The 25,220-nt window shown below is 41.2% G+C and overlaps 1 protein-coding gene and 1 pseudogene across 1 annotated transcript; one reads left to right on the top strand and one right to left on the bottom strand.

The window, feature by feature from the left end:
• The first annotated feature begins 2,585 nt into the window (after positions 1-2,585).
• Positions 2,586-3,455, top strand: LOC147368336 (olfactory receptor 7A10-like). Its single transcript, XM_086413559.1, has one exon. It carries the CDS (start codon positions 2,586-2,588, stop codon positions 3,453-3,455), a length of 870 nt encoding a protein of 289 aa, XP_086269685.1.
• A 9,366-nt stretch (positions 3,456-12,821) lies between these two features.
• On the bottom strand, positions 12,822-13,713 carry LOC147368335 (olfactory receptor 7A10-like; annotated as a pseudogene).
• Positions 13,714-25,220: the final 11,507 nt, after the last annotated feature.

The raw sequence follows: 25,220 nt of genomic DNA, 5'->3' as shown, positions 1-25,220 counted from the left end.
AAGAAGATCAAATCCATGCATGTGTACCTGAGATCACCTGAGAGCAAACCCAGAGCCCAGAGTTTGCTAGCATTGATCTATATAAACTGTCAAGAGAGGTAATGGGGAGCTGCTATATAACACAGGGACCCAAGCCCAGTGTTCATGCTAATCTTTTTACATAGATTGTCAACCATCTCCTTAGGAGAATAGGGGCTTCCCTCATGGCTCATATGGGAAAGAATCTGTCTGTGATGTGAGATAACTGGGTTCAGTCCCTGGGTTGGGAAGATGCCCTGGAGAAGCGAACGACAACCCATTCCATATACTTGCCTGGAGAATTCCATGAACAGAGGAGCCTGGCAAGCTACAGTCCATGGGGTTACAAAGAGTCAGACACGACTGAGTGACTAACACTTTCAGGAGGATAAATACTCCTATTCCCACTATTTGGGAAAAGATGTAAACTTTTTGAATGGTTCAGTTGCCTCTTGAAATTCAAACAGCTAATATGTGGTAGATCCAAGATGCAGTGCCAAGTTTTTAATTTTATTAATTTAAATTAATAAATTAATTAAAATTTATTAATATAGTTTAGAAGTTTCTTTTACCATTTCACCTTAAAAATCTCCCACTATTGTATATTATGCATTTCCTTTTCTAAATTGTGGATTTATTCCCATTGCTTATTTTTATAATGGGATGTTGAATTGATAAAGTGACTTGATATCATAGTGATATCTCTTTTATCATTTACATATTTTTTCTGCTTTATTAGTTAATCTGTGTATCCAGGGGATACACAGAGTGCAAAGAACACATGGGCAAGAGACTCCCCGTGTCTTGAAGTTTTAACAATATCAGGGAAGCCACTTTATTCTTCAGCATCCTCTAATACAACCCTTCATCACCTCCTTCTTCAGTTCAGTTGCTCAGTTGTGTCTGACTCTTTGAGACCCCATGAATCGCAGCACGCCAGGCCTCCCTGTCCATCATCACCAACTCCCGGAGTTCACTCAGACTCACGTCCATCGAGTCAGTGATGCCATCCAGCCATCTCATCCTCTGTCATCCCCTTCTCCTCCTGCCCCCAATCCCTCTCAGCATCAGAGTCTTTTCCAATGAGTCAACTCTTCGCATGAGGTGGCCAAAGTACTGGAGTTTCAGCTTCAGCATCATTCCATCCAAAGAACACCCAGTGCTGATCTCCTTTAGAATGGACTGGTTGGATCTCCTTGCAGTCCAAGGGAACCTCCTTCTTACATTCCCCCAAACAATGGCTTAAGTTTGAAACTTGTATATCTGGGGAAAAAAAGACCCTCAGATTTTTTCACAGGTTCTTTTCCCTTAAGGACACACATGCCACCCTGATAACCTCTTGTCACCAGCTGTGTCCTCCCTGAAGTATCTTTTTAAATATCATTTTGTTTATAGGATTCCTGAATTCCCAATAAAAAATAACAGCCCTCTCTCTTATGAAAGTAAAAATGTTAGTCACTCCGTCATGTCCAATTCTTTGCTACCCAATGGACTGTAGCCTGCCAGGCTTCTCTGTCCATGGGCTTCTCCAGGCAAGAATACTGGAGTGGGTAGCCATTCCCTTCTCCACGGGAGCTTCCCAAGCCAGGGATTGAACCCAGGTCTCCTGCATTGCAGGCAAAATTCGTAACCATCTGGGTGAACACTTCATAGCAGATGCCACCACCTGGCATGAAATGTATTTGCTAATATTCTTTCCTCATTCATGATTACATTGTAGGACTTTTGTAGGACAAAGCTGAGACAAGAAGCCACGAAGAATCCTTTAAAGGGATGAGATTCAAACTCTATGTGTGTGTGTGTGTGTGTGAGTGTGAGTACGCTTAGTTGCTCAATTGTGTCTGATTCTTCTGAAACCCTTTGGACTGCAGCCCACCAGACTCTTCTGTCCATGGGATTTTTCAGGCAAGAATACTGGAGTGAGTTACTGTCTCTCTGTCTCTACATAAATCTAGATATAGATCTCTCTCTCTCTCTCTCTCTCTCTCTCTCTCTCTCTATATATATATATATATATATATATATATATATATATAGTTCTAAAGAACCAGTCTGCCAATGCAGGAGACATAAGAGATGCATATTCTATCCCTGGGTTAGGAAGATTCCCTGGAGGGCAACCCACTCTGGTATTCTTGCCTGGAGAATCCCATGGACAGAGGAGCCTGGTGTTCTACCATCCATAGCATCACAAAGAGTCAGACATGACTGAAGCAATTTAGCATGCATGTAAGTTTGCAGTTAAGCCATATATACAAGTGCTGCTAGGTAGTGGCTTCCTCATTGGTGTGTGTGTGTGTGTGTGTATGGCTTAATTTAAAACTTTAATATATACAAGCTATATATATATATATATATATATATATATATATATATATATAATTGTAGTATTTCACCTAGCTAGTAATGCCCATTTGTATGAAAATTAGTCATATTATTTTTTTCTTTTCTAGTCATTATATCTACCTTATGGAACCAGTAATAGCACACAGGTTTCAGGATTTCTTCTTCTGGGATTATCAAAGGAACCAGAACTGCAGCCTCTCATATTCGGGCTTTTCCTCTCCATGTACCTGATCACTGTGTTTGGAAACCTGCTCGTCATCTTGGCTGTCAGCTCAGACTCCCACCTGCACACCCCCATGTATTTCTTCCTCTCCAACTTGTCCTTTGCAGACATCTGCTTCACCACCACCACCATCCCAAAGATGCTGTGGAACATCCAGACTCACAGCAAAGTCATAACCTATGAAGGCTGCATCATCCAGATGTATTTTTTCTTACTGTTTGGGGGATTGGATGACTTCCTCCTGACTGTGATGGCCTATGACCGGTATGTGGCCATCTGTCATCCTCTGCACTACATGGTCATCATGAAACCCTGGCTCTGTGGTCTCCTGGTTCTGTCATCTTTTATTATGAGTTTCCTGTATTCCTTGCTACAGAGCTTAATGGTGATGCAGCTGTCCTTCTGTACAAACAATGAAATCCCTCACTTTTTCTGTGAAACCAGTCAGGTTGTCCTACTTGCCTGTTCTGACACCTCCATCTGTGACATGGTGATGTATTTTGCAGGAGTGCTGATCGTTGTTGGTTCCTCCGTGTGTATTCTTTACTCTTACTCTCAGATAGTCTCCTCTGTATGTGGAATCTCATCAGCTCAGGGGAAGTATAAAGCATTTTCCACCTGTGCATCTCACCTCTCAGTTGTCTCCTTATTTTACTCTTCAGTCCTAGGAGTGTTCATTGCTTCTGCTGATACCCACAGCTCACAGTCAAGTGTAATCACCTCGGTGATGTACACCGTGGTCACACCCATGCTGAACCCTTTCATCTACAGTCTCAGGAATAATGACATAAAAGGAGCTCTGAAAATATTATTTACAAAGGAAACTATAAAAGAGATAATTGACTTGATGTTGAAGAACTGCTGTTAATTCACAACTTCAAAGCCGTAAATTGTGATTATTTGAATCACATTTTGAAACTAGAACTTGCTCTATTTATTTCTGGAATTTTTATTTCTTTGGCTTCCATTTATCTAAAAAACTTTAACTACCATTATTTTGCTTTATTCTCTCTCTGATATTGAACACTTTCCCCTTTTTTTGTCTTCCAAATTTATTCCCAACCTCGAATATTAAATATTTGAAGAATCTCATTTGTCTCGTGGGACAATATGCATTTCTCAGTATTTTTTTCTCAAATGTCATATTTAATCCTATGTAATCTTCCATTAGTTTTCCTAAAAGCATAACTCTAGGCTGTACTAAACCTATGGGGGTAAAGAAGAACACATTTGAGAAAACAAGGTCATTTATATAAGTTTATAGGAGAGGAAAATCTGAGACCACCATTTTTCACCATATAAGCACAACTGCTTGTGTATCAATAACAGTTGTTTTTCATAATTATATAGATTTAACATATAGTGCTCCAGTGTTCTTGCCTGGAGAATCCCAGGGACGTAGGAGCCTGGTGGGCTGCCGTCTATGGCGTTGCACAGAGTCAGACACGACTGTAGTGACTTAGCAGCAGCAACATATAGTGGGTTTAGCTAATCATTTGTTTTCATTCATTAATTTCAATTAATTAATACCCAGCAAAAATACTGGAGTGAGTATTCTTTTTCTTATACACCCTGTATGCACAGTGCCAACACTAGCCCCTAACTTTGTCTACCAAATGCATGTCTCCTAGTGATGTCTCCATGAAAACGAATATTTGAATAAACCATTGGATTCATATGACCTTGAATATGATGAAGCAAGCTTTAACTTATACTTTGTATCACTCTGCATAATATTTATTTTTCAAAATATACACTTACTTTTTGAAGTAAGATATATATCACTTGTTTAAGGGGGGTTTATTCTTTGGTGTGACCTTTTGGGAGGTATGTTTTAAGGTTTTTCATTGAATTACTGTTGTTGTTGTTGTTTTTCTTGAAATCTTCCAGTGATGCATACAAACATGATTCTTTCTATTGCTCTAAGTAAAATAACTCATCCTTTTCTAAATTTCATTATGAACACTAGAGGGACAGTGAATAACCACAATCATCTATTATATATCTCCTATACAGGGACATTTCTTCAATCTTTATTATCATAAATGATTCCCAAGACAATGTGAATCTTCTTAGTCATGTGATTCAGGGTCAGCTGAGTTTCTGCACCAACCTGCATGTCCTTCCAAGTTCTCCTAGGTAGCTGGAAAGGATATCAGTGTAGTCATTTTTTACTACTGTTACTTGTGAAAGTGAAAGTCTCTCAGTCGTGTCCAACCCTTTGCGACCCCATGGACCATACAGTCCATGGAATTCTCTAGGCCAGAATACTGGAGTAGGTAGCCTTTCCCTTCTCCAGGGGATCTTCCCGACCCAGGGATTGGATCCAGGTCTCCCGCATTGCAGGGAAATTCTTCACCAGCTGAGCCACAAGGGAAGCCCAGGAATACTGGAGTGGGTAGAATATCCCTTCTCCAGCGGCTCTTCTAGACCCAGGAATTGCAGGCAGAGATTTGTATCATAAATAATGATACAATCAGAAATGCTATCTTCAAATATCAGAATAAATGTCAAAAATAAGATAAGGTAGATTATTTTCATTGCCTTCAGTTCTGTGCCTTTGGGTTATTGTATCAGTTATTGCAGCATAACAAGCCAACATAAAATAAAATAACTTGTCATAATGACTTTATTATTGAATGAGACAGTATGATAGGGAGTGGTCCTGAGCCCTGTTTGCCACTTGATGAGTCTTTATTCAGCTAGAAGTCTCTTCATTGTGTTTCTAAGGCTCCTCCATGAAACTGTGTTTCTTGTGTTCTTTTGTCTTGAACATATTTATGGTCAGCTCATTCCTTGTCTATATCCAGTTTACCCATTTACAGAAAAAATGAGTTTCTGAAATGTGAATCCCTTTACCTAATGTCACAATTCCTATATCCATATATAGCACTTTGCTTTCTTCCCAGTTAGAAGACCTATATTCCATACTTCACTCTAAATATTATCTGACTTATTAATTTTTAATTAATACCTCAAATTTAATTTTTTCCTGTTAACTAATTTATTAGAGTATCATGCTGTATGCTCAGTTGTGTCCAACTCATTGTGACCCCGTCAGGCTCCTCTGTCCATGGGATTATCCTGGCAAGAATACTGGAGTGGGTGGCCGTGTCCTCCTCCAGGGTATCTTCCCAACCTAAGGATCTAACTCACATCTCCTGAAGCTTCTGAATTAGCACTGGATCTGTTTACCACTAGTGCCACCTGGGAAACCCTATTAGAATATAATGATATACATTAAGCAACATATATTTTAAAAGTACAGGTGATAGATGGACGAGAAATACTTTCTCTGAGTCACCTCATGTGAAGAGTTGACTCATTGGAAAAGACTCTGATGCTGGGAGGGATTGGGGGGCAGGACGGGGAGGGGACAACAGAGGATGAGATGGCTGGATGGCATCACTGACTCGATGGATGTGAGTCTGAGTGAACTCTGGGAGTTGGTGATGGACAGGGAGGCCTGGCTTGCTACGATTCTTGGGGTCGCAAAGAGTTGGACACGACTGAGCGATTGAACTGAACTGAATGTCAGTAAAATGGTATATGATGGTGTGTGTGTGTGTGTGTGTGTGTGTGTGCTAGTCATTCAGTCATGTCTGACTCTTTGTAACTCCATGGACTGTAGCCCACTAATCTCTTCTGTCCATGGGATTCTCCAGGCAAGAATACTGGAGTGGGTTGCCATGCCTTTCTCGATATGAGGTATATAAGGATTTCTAGCATTCTTCCAACACTGCTGCTGCTGCTAAGTCACTTCAGTCATGTCCGACTCTGTGCGACCCCATAGACGGCAGCTCACCAGGCTCCCCTGTCCCTGGGATTCTCCAGGCAAGAACACTGGAGTGGGTTGCCATTTCCTTCTCCGATGCAGGAAAGTGAAGGTGAAAGTGAAGTCGCTTAGTCATGTCCGACTCTTCGTGACCCCATGGACTGCAGCCTACCAGTCTCCTCTGCCTGTGGGACTTTCCAGGCAAGAGTACTGGAGGGGATGCCATCGCCGTCTCCTCTTCCACCACTAGAAAGATCAGTTTGAATAACTGTCTGTATACAACAGTACCTTTGTAAGTGTCAGGATTCTAGGCTGTTGATTATAGTACATTAATAAGAGAAAAAATTAGTAAAGACATTTTTCTGTTATCCTCATTACAACTTTTCCACAAGTGGGCAACAAAGCATTTTAGACAGACACCCTCCCCATGACAGAAAGAAGCTGAAGTGTTTGTCTGACCTCATTGTAACCCATACACCAGGCCACCCCCTGCAGCCTCAGGCTCCAGGCAGACTTCCCCAGCCTGAGGCTCCAGTAGAACAATGTTCCATGCCCCCACAGCTGAGGACATCCTGCATTGACCCAAGCTGTAGGCCGGTCCTGAGAATAGGATACCATATGATTGTTGAGACCTTAGGCTCCAAGCTCATCTAAGCACCAAGTCAGCATGACTCCTGTTTAACCAGAGCTTTCAGTCTACCCCAGCATGAGGCCAGCTCTTGCAGCCCAACTGCCAGGCCCATTCCAGTGTTCCCTGATGCCTCATCAACCTCTCCAAACCCAAAGTCAAGGTCTATCCCCAGGGCCCCAAGCATCAGACCTTATCAATCACCTGCCCAGACATAAGACCTGCCCATTTTAGGACTCCAGAAGGAAGCTGACCAAAAGACATAATCATCTGGCCCATGACAGACTGTCTGGTGAAGGACTTTCTATGCCAAGACAGGAAGAGATACCAACTTCTTTAAATGCACACTGATGCAAGGCTGTGAGGATCACAAGTACTCAAGGAAAATAAGAAACCACTTAGAGGACTTCCCAGGTGGCGCTGTGGTAAAGAATCTACCTGCCAAGTCAAGAAACACAGGAGACATGGGTTCATGCCTGTATCCAAAAGACCACTGGGTAGGAAATGGGAAACCACTCCAATATTCCTGCCTGGAAAATTCCATGGGCAGAGGAGCCTGGCATGCAACAGTTTATGGGGTTGCAAAAAGTCAGACATGACTGAACACACACAGACTGCAAGAAAACTAATACAGCTCCTATGAATGCCCCTAAAGAAATAGAGCTCTGTAAACTGTCTAACTAAATATATATAATAATCCTCTTAAAGAAATTTAATAAACTGCTTGAAAACAAAACACAGAAAAAATCAAACAAGGAAAACAATGACTGTTTCTTTTCTGTGCAGAAGTAACTGGGCTTATATTTTCAAGATGACCCTTAATAATACAGAGACCAGAACTCAACCAACATGGTAACAATTCATGGGATGTCTTTGCAACCAGATTAATAAGGTGTAAAGGTACATGGTGTGGAGGAGGGACACCTGTGACTTGAAATTACTTCATCAGGGAGGTCACCTTGTTGCTCAACATTCTCTGACATCATCTCTCATCACCCTCCATCTTTCTCATTCCCCTACCAGACACTGCCTTCCTTTCCTATACTTGACTGATTGAAACAGGCACCTTCCTCAGGACTTTTGCAGGGGCCATGCCCTCTGCCAGTCATACACTTCCCCAGATGAGTTCATTCCCCCTGCTGTCTCTTCCTTAAAGTCTCTTTTGAAACATAATCTTGACTGCAGTCCTGCCAGAACACCCAATAAAAAATAGTGGCTGCTCTTCACTCTTTCTTTTATACCTGCTTCTGTTTTCTTCATCACACTTGTCACCATCTGACCTATTATATCATTATTTTATTTGTTTGTATTCTTTCTCTGTTACTGGATTGTATAGATGTTTTTTCCTCGGTATCCAATACTCCTTGCCTGGGTAGTGCCTGAAAAATATCTGATACTCAATATATATTCCTCAATTAAATGAAAGATATTTTTAATAAAAATGGTATAAATTATGCTTGAAAAAGATCCTGAGACTAGTAAAGGAATTCCTGGCAAGAAATGGAAATAGAATATCCTAAAGGGGCTGCTGCTGCTAAGTTGCTTCAGTCGTGTCCGACTCTGTGCGACCCCATAGATGGCAGCCCACCAGGCTCCTCTGTCCCTGGGATTCTCCAGGCAAGATACTGGAGTGGGTTGCCATTTGGCACTGATTCATAAAGAAAATATTAAAATGAAACTTCTCTGCTTTCACTGTTTATAATAGCCAGAACATGGAAGTAAACTAGACGTCCATCAGCAGATGAATGGATAAGAAGGTTATATGGTACATATACACAATGGAGTATTACTCAGCCATTAAAAAGAATATATTTGAATTAGTTCTAATGAGGTGGATGAAACTGGAGCCTATTATACAGAGTGAAGAAAGCCAGAAAGAAAAACACCAATACAGTGTACTAATGCATATATATGGAATTTAGAAAGATGGTAATGACAACCCTGTATATGAGACAGCAAAAGAGACACAGATGTATAGAACAGTCTTTTGGACTCTGTGGGAGAGGGAGAGGGTAGGATGATTTGGGAGAATGGCATTGAAACATGTATAATATCATATATGAAATGAATTGCCAGTCCAGGTTTGATGCATGATACAGGATGCTTGGGGCTGGTGCACTGGGATGACCCAGAGGGATGGTATGGGGAGGGAGGTGGGAGAGGGGGTGTAGGATGGGGAACACGTGTACACCCATGGCAGATTCAAGTTGATATATGGCAAAACCAATACAATATTGTAAAGTAATTAGCCTCCAATTGAAATAAATAAATTTATATTAAAAAAATAAACTTCTCTGCTTTAAAATTATATGACAGTGACTGGAAAAGGTCAGTTTTCATTCCAATCCCAAAGAAAGGCAATGCCAAAGAATGCTCAAACTACCACACAATTGCACTCATCTCACACGCTAGTAAAGTAATGCTTAAAATTCTCCAAGCCAGGCTTCAGCAATACATGAACTGTGAACTTCCTGATGTTCAAGCTGGCTTTAGAAAAGGCAGAGGAACCAGAGACCAAATTGCAAACATCCGCTGGATCATGGAAAAAGCAAGAGAGTTCCAGACAAACATCTATTTCTGCTTTATTGACTATGCCAAAGCCTTTGACTGTGTGGATCACAATAAACTGTGGAAAATTCTGAAAGAGATGGAAATACCAGACCACCTGACCTGCCTTTTGAGAAATCTTTATGCAAGTCAGGAAGCAACAGTTAGAACTGGACATGGAAAAACAGACTGGTTCCAAATAGGAAAAGGAGTATGTCAAGGCTGTATATTGTCACTGTTTATTTTGACTTATATGCAGAGTACATCATGAGAAACGCTGGACTGGAAGAAACACAAACTGGAATCAAGATTGCTGAGAGAAATATCAATAACCTCAGATATGCAGATGACACCACCCTTATGGCAGAAAGTGAAGAGGAACTCAAAAGCCTCTTGATGAAAGTGAAAGTGGAGAGTAAAAAAGTTGGCTTAAAGCTCAACATTCAGAAAACAAAGAATATGGCATCTGGTCCCATCACTTCATGGGAAATAGATGGGGAAACAGTGGAAACAGTGTCAGACTTTATTTTTCTGGGCTTCAAAATCACTGCAGATGGTGACTGCAGCCATGAAATTAAAAGACGCTTACTCCTTGGAAGGAAAGTTATGAGCAACCTAGATAGCATATTCAAAAGCAGAGACATTACTTTGCCAACAAAGGTTCATCTAGTCAAGGCTATGGTTTTTCCTGTGGTCATGTATGGATGTGAGAGTTGGATTGTGAAGAAGGCTGAGAGCCAAAGAATTGATGCTTTTGAACTGTGGTGTTGGAGAAGACTCTTGAGAGTCCCTTGGACTGCAAGGAGATCCAACCAGTACATTCTGAAGGAGATCAGCCCTGGGATTTCTTTGGAAGGAATGATGCTAAAGCTGAAACTCCAGTACTTTGGCCACCTCATGCGAAGAGTTGACTCATTGGAAAAGACTCTGATGCTGGGAAGACTGGGGGCAGGAGGAGAAGGGGACGACAGAGGATGAGATGGCTGGATGGCATCACTGACTCTATGGACATGAGTCTGGCTGAACTCCGGGAATTGGTGATGGACAGGGAGGCCTGGCGTGCTGCAATTCATGGGGTCACAAAGAGTCAGACACGACTGAGCAACTGAACTGAACTGAACTGAACTGAACATGAGCTTGTGTGAATATTAATCTTTAAAACACTTTATTGGCAGTCACTTGTACCACATGGAACCAGAAGTTACCCGAAATTCAGAATGACTTCTGGAATTTTCAGAGGCACCAGGAATGCAGCCCCCATATTGGGACTTATCCACTCCAAGCACCTGGTTCATTGATGGGCTTCCCAGGTGGCACAGTGGTAAAGAATCCACCTGTCAATGCAGAAGACACAGGAGACTTGGGTTCAATCTCTGGGTTGGAAAGATCCCCTAGAAGAGAAAATGGCAACCCATTCCAATACTCTTGCCTGGAGAATTTCATGGACAGAGAAGCCTGGCAGGCTACAGTCCTTGGGGTCACAAAGAGTAGGACATGACTAAGCCTGTGTGCACACACTGGTTGCTGCTGCTGCTAAGTCACTTCAGTTGTGTCCGACACTGTGTGACCCCATAGAAGGCAGCCCACCAGGCTCCTCTGCCCCTGGGATTCTCTAGGCAAGAACATTGGAGTGGGTTGCCATTTCCTTCTCCAGTGCATGAAAGTGAAAAGTGAAAGTGAAGTCGCTCAGTCGTGTGCGACTCCATGCGACACCATAGACGGCAGCCCACCAGGCTCCCCCGTCCCTGGGATTCTCCAGGCAAGAACACTGGAGTGGGTTGCCATTTCCTTCTCCAGTGCATGAAAGTGAAAAGTGAAAGTGAAGTCGCTCAGTCGTGTCCGACTCTGTGCGACCCCGTAGACGGCAGCCCACCAGGCCGCTCTGTTCATGGGATTTTCCAGGCAAAAGTACTGGAGTGGGGTGCCATTGCCTTCTCCTGTGTGCACACACTGGATACATAAATGTAAATGCAGTTTTATTTTGAGAGGTTAAGACAGGAAAAGTAATTCACATCAAAGACAAGGTCTCATATTCTTTTTTTTTTTTTTACTTTACAATATTGTATTGGTTTTGCCATATATCAACACGAATCTGCCACGGGTGTACACGTGTTCCCAATCCTGAACCCCTCTCCCACCTCCCTCCCCATACCATCCCTCTGGGTCATCCCAGTGCACCAGCTCCAAGTATCCTGCTGGGCATACACACTGAAGAAACCAGAATTGAAAGAGACATGTATCCCAATCTTCATATTCTATTTCAAATGTTATTATCTAGATTTCTACATTACTTAAAGTCCATATTAATAAAGATATTCATTATTTTCATTTTATTACTCTCCATTTTCTGTAAAGGTTATTCTCAATATAATAAATGGGAATATATATGGGTCTGTGTGTATGTACATGTTTGTGTGTGAGTGTGCTTTTTAAAATAAAATATATACAGATAATTGGAAAAGACTCTGATGCTGGGAGGGATTGGGGGCAGGAGGAAAAGGGGACAACAGAGGATGAGATGGCTGGATGGCATCACTGACTCGATGGATGTGTCTGAGTGAACTCCGGGAGTTGGCGATGGACAGGGAGGCCTGGCGTGCTGCAATTCATGGGGTCCCAAAGAGTCAGACACAACTGAGTGACTGAACTGAACTGAACTGAACTGAATGCACACATATACATACACCCCTTACCCTTCAATGTATTCTTTGGACTATACAAGTATTTTTGCAGTTTTCATTTCTTTTCTCACAGCATCCCTTTTCTGCATGGCCTTCAGAAGTAAAGAAACAGAATGTTTGGGCATTTCCTTTATAATAATTACATAACAAGGCAGAAAAACTTATTAGTATACTTCCTCAGGTTGGCTTTCCCTGTGGTAAAGAATCTGTCTGACAATGCAGGTTTGATCCCTGGGTCAGGAAGATCCCCTGGAGAAGGAAATAGCAACTGACCCCAGTGTTCTTGCTGGGAGAATCCCATGGACAGAGGAGCATGATGGGCTACAGTCTAGGGAGCCTCAGAATCAGTCACGACTGTGTGATTAACACACAAAGGGAAATTAGAAGGAAAAAAAAAAAACAAAAAACAACAACTTGGCACTCATAGATATAACAAAACTTAAGAGAGTAAATTTAAGTTTAAAAAAAAAGAGTGAGTTATCTAAATTATATAAAGAGGTTAAAATCAAAATATAAATTCCAAGAAAAATAGAAGAGATACGTTCTATCTTCACAGTCTGACAAAACATTGGCAACATTTGGCTAAGAATTTGAGCTTTGCTATCACAGGTACTCCTTAAGCCCTCGGACAACTGGACCCTTTGTACTTACCTTTCCAAAGAACATGTTTAGACCCCTCTTTAAGTTTTTATTTCTCAGGCTGTAGATGAAGGGTTTCAGCATAAGTGTGACCACAAAGTACATCACTGAGGCTGTTGCACTTGAGTTTGAGCTGTGAGTAGCAGCAGAGCTAAGATACATCTTAAGCCTGTACAATAAAATAAGGAGACAACTGAGAGATGAGATGCACAGGTAAAAATGCTTTATTGTTCCCCTGACCTGATGAGATTCTGTGTATGAAGGAAACTTCCTTAGAATAAGAGTAAAGGATACACATGAAGGAACCATCGGCCAGAAACAGAGCTACAGATTACATCACCACGTTATTGATAAAGGTGGCAGAACTGGCAAGTTGGATCATCTGACTGAGTTCACAGAAAAAGTGTGAGATTTCTAAGACATTACAGAAGGTCAGTCACAACACCATTAAGTTTTCTAACAAGGAATGCAGGACATTGATGACCCAGGACACCAGCACCAGCAGTCCACAGAGCCGGGGGTTCATGATGACCATGTAGTGCAGGGGTGACAGATGACCGCATATTGATTAAAAGCCATCACTGTCAGGAGAAAGATATCCAGTCCAGCAAAAAAGTAAGAAAAAATGAACGTGGATGCACAGCCTTCATAGATGATAACTTTGCTCTGTCTCTGGATGCTCCACAGCATCTTTGGGATGGTGGTGGAGGTGAAACAGATGTCTACAAAGGACAGGTTGGAGAGGAAGAGGTCTGACTGGACAGCAATGATAATGAGTAGGTTTCCAAACACACTGATCAGGTGCATGGAGAGAAAAATAACAAATAAGAGGGTTTGCAGTTCTGATTCCTCTGAAAATCCCATAAGAAGAAATTAAGAAACTGCTGTTAGGTTCCTTGGTGCCATGTGGTGGTGTAGACTATGAGAAAAGGGGAAAATAACATGACTAATTTTCACACAAATTGGCATTACTGCATTGTTGAAATGCTATCATTTATATTTTACCATAAAGAAATTAATTTCAGTATTTTGTGCATGGATTTCATGCACTGTAGGGAGCTTCCTATGTCATCTCTAATTAGGTGTGTCAGTACAGGTGGCCATGAGGCATGGGATCCTGTCCCCATAGTCACCTAGGGTTCCATGACTCTTCCTCCTAGTTCCACACCTACAGTGACTGAGGTTGTTGAATCTTACCACACTGAACATGTCATGTGTGTGCATGCTAAGTCACTTCAGTCTGTTTGACTCTTTGTGACAAGATAGACTATAGCCACCAGGCTCCTCTTTCCATGGAATTCTCCAGACAAGAATACTGGAGTGAGTAGCCACTTCCTTCTCCAGGGGATCTTCCCTACCTAGGGATCAAACCTGAGTCTCCTGCACTGCAGATGCATTTTTTTTTTTTACCATCTGAGCCACCAGGAACATGCCATAGCACCCTTATAACCCCAGCTCCACCACCTACCATCACTCTAACCTTATGGCTTCATATGTCCCAGGAGTTCCCAGGTGCATCAGAAAATCTACCCACCCAGAGTACCAGGCAACATGCCAGCCACACTGTCAGCAGCAAGGTAACAACAGTCCAAGAGACACCAGAAACAATAACTAAGTCTCAGGATGACACCTCTGATAGAGGCGATGGAAGGTGGAACGAGCAGAACAAAAAACAAAGGCAGTTCAGGCAGAAGAAATTTGTAGTTGCTATACTGTCACCTACTGGACAATGAAAGTAAAACCTCAAATTTTTATGGTTGACCTTCTTTTGTTTTTTAATTTAATTTTATTTTTAAACTTTACAATATTGTATTGGTTTTGCCAAATATCGAAATGAATCCGCCACAGGTATACATGTGTTCCCCATCCTGAACCCTCCTCCCTCCTCCCTCCCCATACCACCCCTCTGGGTCATCCCAGTGCACCAGCCCCAAGCATCCAGTATCATGCATTGAACCTGGACTGGTGACTCATTCCATATATGATATTATACGTATTTCAATGCCATTCTCCCAAATCATCCCACCCTCTCCCTCTCCCACAGAGTCCAAAAGACTGTTCTATACATCAGTGTCTCTTTTGCTGTCTCGTATACAGGGTTATTGTTACCGTCTTTCTAAATTCCATATATATGCGTTAGTATACTGTACTGGTGTTTTTCTTTCTGGCTTACTTCACTCTGTATAATAGGCTCCAGTTTCATCCACCTCATTAGAACTGATTCAAGTGTATTCTTTTTAATGGCTGAGTAATACTCCATTGTGTATATGTACCACAGCTTTCTTATCCATTCATCTGCTTTTAACTGATTCTGAACCAGGGAAAGGTAAAAGCTGGATTTAGAAAAGGCAGAGGAACCAGAGATCAGGTTGCCAACAACTGCTGAATCATAGAAAAATCAAAGGAATTCTAGAAAAGTATCTTCTTCTGTTTCATTGACTATGATAAAGCCTTTGACTGTGTAGATCACAATAAACTGGACAATTCTCAGAGATGAGAAAATCAGACAACCATACCTGTCTCCTGAGAAACCTATATGCAGGTCAAGAAGCAACAGTGAGAATATTACATGGAACAACTGACTCGTTCAAAATTGGGACAGGAGTACTTTAAGGCTCTACATTGTCACTGTGCTTATTTATATGCAAAGTACATTACATGAAATGTTGGGCAGGATGAATCCCAAGCTGGAATCAAGATTGCAGGGTTTATTGTCACCATCTTTCTAAATTCCATATATATGTGTTAGTATACTGTATTGGTGTTATCAACGACCTCAGATATGCAGATGATGCCACTCTAATGGAAGAAAGTGAAGAGGAACTAAAGAATTTCTTGATTAGGATGAAAGAGGAGAGTGAAAAAGCTGACTTAAAACTCAACATTCAAAAAACTAAGATCATGGCATCCAGTCCCATCACTTTGAAAGGCCTGGCTGCGAGCCATGAGCTACACCGGGATTTGTGACCTCCAGAGGAGAAGATTTTGATCCGGGGCTAAAGACAAGGCTCGATCACTCAAAGCTTTCATGTAATAAAGTTTTATTAAAATATTAAAGAGACAGAGGAAGTTTCTGATATAGATATCAGAAAGGGACAGAAAGAATGCCCCTCTTGCTATTTTTTTAGAGAGGAGTTATATACCTGGGAGAAGGCAGTGGCACCCCACTCCAGTACTGTTGCCCAGAAAATCCTATGGATGGAGGAGCCTGGTAGGCTGCAGTCCATGGGGTTGCTGGGAGTCGGACATGACTGAGCGACTTCACTTTCACTTTCCACTTTCATGCATTGGAGAAGGAAATGGAAACCCACTCCAGTGTTCTTGTCTGGAGAATCCCATGGACGGAGAAGCCTGATAGGCTGCAGTCCATGGGGTCACACAGAGTCGGACACGACTGAAGCGACTTAGAAGTAGTAGTAGTAGTAGTAGTAGTTATATATCTGTTAACAAGTTGCTAGTCAAATAAAGAATCACCTCAAAACTGAAAGAGTTCCGCCAGGCCCCTCTCCTATAGCATGCATTTTAAGATAACATTGGCACAAGGTGAATTATCCCCACCATAAAACAATTGACATGAATCTTAAAGAAAGGTGGATTTCCAATTAAATAAATAGCTTCATGAGCATAGATTAGGAGAACATTTCCATGAGTAAGACATACTGGTTTGTCGGGCCATTTTCTGTTCAAGGTTTGAGTCTTAGGCTGAACCTTTTGGAAGAAAGGCAGATTCCAAGGCAAATACATAGTTCATTAACATAGCTTAAGAAAAACATTTCCATAAGAAAAATTCATTGGTTAGCTAAAGGTTTGAGAAAAGTTAAGTTTAGGGGGAACCAGGTGTCATCATAACAACAAAGATGTATGGCAAAACCAATACAATATTGTAAAGTAATTAGCCTCCAATTAAAATAAATAAATTTAAATTTAAAAAAAGAAACCTCCTTTTAATTTTGTATAGAGAAGGGGGAAAAAATCTGCCACTTGCAGTTTATTTCCTTCACTTGGGGGCACCTAGCCTTCCTACCTGTTACCCTCTCAACTTCATGGCTAATAAATGTGGGAAAAGTAGAAACAATGACATAATTTATTTTCTTGGACTCCAAAATCATTGTGGATATTGAGTGCAGCCATGAAATTAAAAGACCCTTGCTCCTTGGAAGAAAAGCTATGACAAACCTAGACAGTGTATTAGAAAGAAGAGACATCACTTTGCCAACAAAGGTCCATATAGCCAAAGCTATCATTTTTGCAGTAGTTATGTATGGCATTCGGTCCCACCACTTCATGGGAAATAGATGGGGAAACAGTGGAAACAGTGTCAGACTATATTTTTGGGGGGCTCCAGGATCACTGAAGATGGTGAAAGCAGCCATGAAATTAAAAGACTCTTACTCCTTGGAAGGAAAGTTATGACCAACCTAGATAGCATATTCAAAAGCAGAAACATTACTTTGCCAACAAAGGTTCATCTAGTCAAGGCTATGGTTTTTCCTGTGGTCGTGTATGGATGTGAGAGTTGGACTGTGAAGAAGGCTGAGAGCCGAAGAACTGATGCTTTTGAACTGCGGTGTTGGAGAAGACTCTTGAAAGTCCCTTGGACTGCAAGGAGATCCAACCAGTCCATTGTGAAGGAGATCAGCCCTGGGATTTCTTTGGAAGGAATGATGCTAAAGCTGAAACTCCAGTACTTTGGCCACCTCATGCGAAGAGTTGACTTATTGGAAAATACTCTGATGCTGGGAGGGATTGGGGGCAGGAGGAGAAGGGGACGACAGATGAGATGGCTGGATGGCATCACTGACTCGATGGACATGAGTCTGGGTGAACTCCGGGAGTTGGTGATGCTCAGGGAGGCCTGGTGTACTGCGATTTATGGAGTCTCAAAGAGTCGGACACGACTGAGCAACTGATCTGATCTGATGTACAGATATGAGAGATGGACCATAATAAAGAAGATTAAGCATGAAAGAATAGATGCTTTTGAATTGTGGTGCTGGAGAAAACTCTTGAGAGTCCCTTGGACTGCAAGGAGATCCAACCAGTCCATCCTAAAGAAAATCTGTCCTGAATATTCATTGGAAGGACTGGTACCGAAGCTGAAGCTCCAATACTTACCATGTGATGTGAAGTCAGTCTTTCCCAACTCCATGTGAAAGATAGTGATGCTGGGAAAGATTGAGGGCAAGAGGTGAGGGGAATAAGAGACGATGAGATGATCGGATGGCATCACTGACTCCATAGACATGAGTTGGAGCAAACTCTGGGAGACAGCTAAGGATGGGGAAGCCTGGAATGCTGCAGTTCATGTGGTTGCAAACAGCTGGACATGACTTAGGGACTGAACAACAAGTTCCCTACTTCAAATGCTCCAGTACAGGAACAACTCATCACACACTAGAAAGAAGTAAAGTAACGCTACCACAGAAAGAAAATAATTCCCCAGAAACAAAGCCTCAAAGCACAGGATATTGCATTCTGGTGTTAGTTGCTCAGTCATGGCTGACTCTTTGTGACCCCATGGACTGTAGCCCACCAGGCTCCACTGTCCATGGAATTCTCTAGTCAAGAATACTATTCCCTGCTCCAGGGGATCTTCCCAACTCAGGGATCAAACCAAAGTCTCCCACATTGCAGGCAGATTCTTTACCATCTGAACTCAAAGTATCTGCCATGAAGAAACTACCATTTGAGTTCAAAGAATCTGCCATGAAGAAACTTCAGTTCAGTTCAGTTCAATTCAGTCGCTCAGTCGTGTCTGACTCTTTGTGACCCCATGAATCGCAGCACGCCAGGCCTCCCTGTCCATCACCAACTCCCGGAGTTCACTGAGACTCACGTCCATCGAGTCAGTGATGCCATCCAGCCATCTCATCCTCTGTCGTCCCCTTCTCCTCTTGCCCCCAATCCCTCCCAGCATCAGAGTCTTTTCCAATGAATCAACTCTTCGCATGAGGTGGCCAAAGTACTGGAGTTTCAGCTTTAGCATCATTCCATCCAAAGAAATCCCAGGGCTGATCTCCTTCACAATGGACTGGTTGGATCTCCTTGGAGTCCAAGGGACTCTCAAGAGTCTTCTCCAACACCACAGTTCAAAAGCATCAATTCTTCCGTGCTCAGCCTTCTTCACAGTCCAAGGCTCACATCCATACATGACCACAGGAAAAATCATAGCCTTGACAAGATGGACCTTTGTTGGCAAAGTAATGTCTCTGCTTTTGAATATGCTATTTAGGTTGGTAAAACTTTTCTTCCGAGGAGTAAGCGTCTTTTAATTTCATGGCTGCAGTCACCATCTGCAGTGATTTTGGAGCCCAGAAAAATAAAGTCTGACACTGTTTTCACTGTTTCCCCATCTATTTCCCATGAAGTGATGGGACCGGATGCCAAGATCTTCATTTTCTGAATGTTGAGCTTTAAGCCAACTTTTTCACTCTCCACTTTCACTTTCATCAAGAGGATTTTTAGCTCCTCTTCACTTTCTGCCATAAGGGTGGTGTCATCTGCATACCTGAGGTTATTGATATTTCTCCCAGCAATCTTGATTCCAGCTTGTGCTTCTTCCAGTCCAGGGTTTCTCATGATGTACTCTGCATATAAGTTAAATAAACAGCGTGACAATATACAGCCTTGACGAACTCCTTTTCCTATTTGGAACCAGTCTGTTTTTCCATGTCCAGTTCTAACTGTTGCTTCCTGACCTGCATACAAATTTCTCAAGAGGCAGATCAGGTGGTCTGGTATTCCCATCTCTTGAAGAATTTTCCACAGTTTATTGTGATCCACACAGTCAAAGGCTTTAGCATAGTCAATAAAGCAGAAATAGATGCTTTTCTGGAACTCTCTTTCTTTTTCCATGATCCAGCAGATGCTGACAATTTGATCTCTGGTTCCTCTGCCTTTTCTAAAACCAGCTTGAACATCAGGATGTTCACAGTTCACATATTGCTGAAGCCTGGCTTGGAGAATTTTGAGCATGCTATTGATACTTCACAGAATAAGCTTCTCTAAATTTAGACAGACAATCCATACAATGTGCTAAGATGGGTTAAAATATTTTATAATGAGAGGATAAATTACAACTATTTACTTCAGATATAAATATGGAATTCTTAATGGTTTTAACTGAGCTTCCCAGGTGGTGCAATGGTGAAGAATCTGCCTGCCAATGCAGCAGACACAAGAGACATGAATTTGATCCCTGGGTTGGAAGATCACCTAGACTAGGGAATGGCAACCCACTCCAATATTCTTGCCTGGAAAATTCCATGGTCAGAGAAGCCCGGTGAGTTACAGTTTGTGGGTTCTCAAAGAGCACACACACTGAGCGACTGAGCACAAACACACAAACATACACATGAGAAACCAAAGAGGGCACTGCCCAATGTTTTGGATTACATAAACAAAGTAGTCCCTCTTATAAAAAGGGAAATAAAATTTTGATAAGAATATTATGGGCTGTGTCCTTACAAAATGTCAATGCACTGACCAGCAAAGAGAACGATTCAAGACAGTTACCTCAGTCTCACTTATTGGAGAAATCTCAAAGTTGGGGTTGGGATAAGATGCTGGGAGTTTAGACTCTGGCAGGATTAGAGATAATGGAGAAGAATTAATAAAAACTGAATTTGCCTGGCTTATAACCTGGTCTCCTGGGAACAGAGAATGAACAGGAAAAACAAAACAAAACAAAACTTTTTGTCCAGACTAAGTCCCACAGGGAATTCATGTGCCTGTAGGTCATTTATCAAGAGGGAAATGTACCTAATGAGCACATGTAGAGCATTGTAAATGTCTCCTCTGCTGCATCCCTGAGCTTGTACAGCCTGGGCGTGGAGTAGACTAACTGTTGCATTTGGAGTCCTAAGTCTGAGTAAAGAAGCAGTGCTTTACCCCCTCCTTCCTGCTCTCTCAGCTGAAGACAGAGCTTCAGTCTCCATCATCATCCACCCAGAAGGGATTCAGACTTCCATAAGGAGCCCTCTGTTCATAGTCCCATGCAGGTGAGTCTGAGACCTCAAAAGATACTGCTAAAAATGTTCAGATAAAAAGAAATCCAAAAAATGTACATTAGAAACAACTCATCCTAACTCAGTGTCCAGAGACCACTATGGCTGTTTGCTTGGTTGATTAAAATATCAATATATTTTATGATGCTAGAAAGACAAGTGGACATTGAATTCAATGACAATGTTCAGTGGAATGGAATGGAAGCCCAAAGAGAAGAGGGATGAGAGGCATAAAGTGTTTGAGTAAAAGTAGAACTTATGCCCAATATTTTATTAAATAATTGGGGTGAAAAATATTGTGCATGTGTGCTTTCTAAGTTGGTTCGGTTTTGTTCAACTCTTTGCAATCCTATGGATTTCAGACCACCAGGCTCCTCAGTCCATGGGATTTTCCAGGCAAGAATACTGGAGTGGGTTGCCATTTCCTCCTCCAAGGGATCTTCCCGACCCAGGGATTGAATCTGCATCTCTCACATTTGCTGCATTGGCAGGGAGGTTCTTTACTACTAGTGCCACCTGGGAAGTCCTAAATATATCGGGTATTAGCTTTGGAGTGATGCAGAATGAATTTAAGACATTCTTTTATGACTTTTATGGTGGGGATTTTTTTTTTCTCACCAACTGGTTGTTTGCCATTTAGTTATTTTATTAGGTACAAATGTATTTGAGAGGAATTGTGAGTCTATATAAATTTTGTGTGGTCAAATCTAGCAATCATTGATATTATGTTTTATGCATTTCTAGTATATCAATACTACAAAAATATAAGGAAGTGAAGTTCAAATTCTGGCTCTAATTGTGGATGACTTCGTCCCCCAGGGTACATCTAACAATGTCCAGAGTCTTTTATGACTGTGACATATTGAGGGCTCGATAAATGTCAGGGATGCTGTAAACATCCCACAATGCACAGGACAGACCCTCACCTCAAATAATGATCTGGTCTAGAATGTCAATTGTGCCAACTCTGGGGAACCCTGAATTAAAGAATACCTGTATTTTGAATATTTATTGCTATCTTCAATTTTTTCCTTAAAATGTTGTAACATTTTCTTTACATTTCCTGCCAGAGAAGTTATAGAGGACTCCTAGTTCAGAAGCACTCAGCCCCAAACTGACAAATATATTTTCCACAGGAGAATGATATGAAAGAGATTCTGTGTTGCTTTCTCAAGTCATATACTAAATTAGAGCAAAACTTTGAGTATGTGGTCACCATTTTGATTTCCCTGTTATTATTTTATACCCATATATTACACATCATTCTGTCTATAGTAAATAGACTTTCAAATACTTTTTTTAAACAAATGATTGCTTTTCAATTGACTTTTGGGGCATATTCTTGACCAAAAATTTTAAGAATATTTTAGTTAGATTGGTGGGTGAGTGGAAGGGAGATTATATACCAAAACATTCTATGAATGTAATATATCATATTATTCTTATTTGTAGGTCACTGTCAATGTAATTAATTCATATCAATGTCATGAATCATTACTGTTATATCTACTGCTCAATTAATTTTCAATACTTCATTTAATTTTTCTGATTACACTTGCTTCAGAATCATACTATTTAACCTGGTTTCATTCTCTTTTTTCATATTTTTACTTCCTAGCTTTTCATTTTTCTAAATTACTTTTGGTACAAGTGCACATCTAGTCACACACTTGTGTGTATAATTCAATGTCCTCAGATGACTAATACAAAGAACATTACTCAGTGATAAGAGTAAAATTGTTACACTGTGGGTAGGTGTTATATGGATGGACCATACAGATCATTAGTTGTTGGATGAAAAGCAGAAGTAGGACTAGAGTGTGCCCACAGGACTTATGGGAAAAGTGATCAAAACCCAAGCATAACAAAGAGATGATGCCACATATGAGAGAGTCTTGCCTTGTCTACTGTCAGACCTATAAAACCAATTAGTCAAATAGGTATTAAGCGACCCCAGAAAAATAAGTATTTCTGCCTGATATTAAAGAAGGTCAATATTCAATCCATATTTCATTATGCTTTCTATATATCCATTTGTGAAATGTTGGCTCAGTCCTTTTGCCCACTTTCTGTTGGGCTATCCAATCTTCAAATGTTTCAAATCATAAAGATATCACTATTTTATCATTTGAATAAATATTTTTGATTTGTTATTATTTTTCCTGGATATCCAGGAAAAAATAAATTAAAACAAACAAACAAACAAAAAACACAGCACATGAAATGTCACCAGGACCGAAGAAACCTCTTTACCACAGTCTCTCAGGAGACATTTGAGTTTTTTAGGTCTTTATTCCCTCTTGTGTCCATTGCTCTCTCTCTCTTTCTACCCCCTCCCCAATCCCTCTTTGTCTCCTGATGTACACATATACTTTAAAATTCAAGTTTTGAGACAAGATATATGTATATATATATATATATATATATATATATATATATATATATATAGAGAGAGAGAGAGAGAGAGAGAGAGAGAGAGATGTACATACATGGAACAAGTTTTTTATTTTATATTGGAGTAAAGCCAATTAACAATGTTGTGATAGTTTCAGATGAACAGCAAAGGGACTCAGCCATACTTATACGTGTATCCATTCTCCCCTAAACTCCCCTTCCATCCAGACTGAGACAACATGGAGCAGAGTTCCCTGTGTTATGCAGCAGGACCTTGTTGGTTATCCACTTTAAATATAGCACTGTGTTCATGTCCATCCCAAACTCTCTAACTGTCCCTTCCCCTCATCTTTCCCCCTGGCAACCATAGGTTCACATTCAACTACTTCTTAATGATCTTTAATACAAGTGTAAAATGGCCATACCAAAATTAAATTCCAAGTATATTGGTACCAAGAATACTTACAAACTGGAATTTTTGGATACCACTTTATATAACCTGATCTTATCAATGGGAGTTGTATCAAACTCTAACTTAATCAAGGTAGCTAGGGATGAGGGGTGAAAAACATAGAAGTAACATAGCTTAGATGGCCAGTGTCTACTGTGTGTGTGTGTGTGTGTGTGTGTGCCTGTGTGTGTGTGTGCGCATGTGTGTGCCTGTGTGTATGTGTGTGTGTGTGCACGCATGTGTGTGTGTGCCTGTGTGTGTGTGGTGCCTGGTGGAGTATGAGAAGTCCTCACAGCGGTGGTACTGAGTTCATGTATTCCAAGGTGACTCCAAGAATCTGCCTGCATTCAGGAGACCTGGGGCCAATCCCTGGGTTGGGAAGATCACCTGAAGGAGGGCATGGGAACCCACTCCAGTATTCTTGACTGGAGAATCCCATGGGCACAGGAGCCTGGAGGGGTGTAGTCCTCGGGGTCATAAAGAGTCAGACATGCCTGAAGCAGCTGGGCACAGCAAGGTCAACAAAAGTGATCCATTTAAACACATTGGACATCCCTGCAATAATTTCATAAAGTACTAGTTACATGCAGTGGATGAAAGTCTTATGATTTGAAGTTTCAGCACCACCAGGGAAGTCACCTTGTTCCTCAGTGTCCTCTGACACCATCTCTCCTCATTCCCTCTTGCCCTATGCCCTCCCTACATTGGTTTCCTTTTTTCTCTTAAACTTGAACACTTTAAACAAGCACTTTCCTCAGTACATTTGCACTGGCTATCCTCCCTGTCAAGCATACACTTCACCTGATATGTTCATGGCTCCTACTCTTTCATCCTTGAATCTAAAAAACAGCATGCCTTCTCTGCTCTTTCCATAAAACCTTTCAGGTTTCTTCATAGCAACAGTCAACATTCAAAAGTTAACTTATAAGCTATATATATACATATTCAATATATATTCACATATATATTCACATATATATGGACTTCTCTGGTGGCTCAGCAGTAAAGAACCCGCCTGCAATGCAGGAAACTCAGAAGACCGGGGTTCTATGTTTGGGTGGGGAAGATCCCTGAGGAAGACATGGCAACCCACTCCAATGTTCTTGCCTGGAAAACCTCATGGACAGAAGAGCCTGGAGGGCTACAGTGCATGGAGTGGGAAAGAAGCCCCTGAGCACACACACACCCACACACATATAAGACTTAGGTTTACTTTGTGACTGGATTCTTAGAGATTTTGTTGTTTAGAACCCTATACTCATTGCCAAGACATCACCTGGAACATGATCATCACTCAGTTCATAATCCCCAAATGAATGAAAGTATTTCTTATGTGGAATAGATGACATCCCGGGAAAGAAGCAGCAAGTGGGACAACCTTGTCAGTTCCAGATGACACAGAAATTGCCTAAAGGGGAGCAAATCCATGAACAAAGCAAAACTTAGTTAAGCAAATATATTTAAATACAATTAGGCAAAATATAAATAATAGTTTTTCAATGATGTGAGCAA

Source organism: Bos grunniens, chromosome 7 (assembly GCF_055505025.1).
Source record: "Bos grunniens cultivar Pamir isolate PY7600 chromosome 7, Bosgru_T2T1.0, whole genome shotgun sequence".
Lineage (NCBI taxonomy): Eukaryota > Metazoa > Chordata > Mammalia > Artiodactyla > Bovidae > Bos > Bos grunniens.
This window is presented reverse-complemented; position numbering and strand designations above follow the sequence as displayed.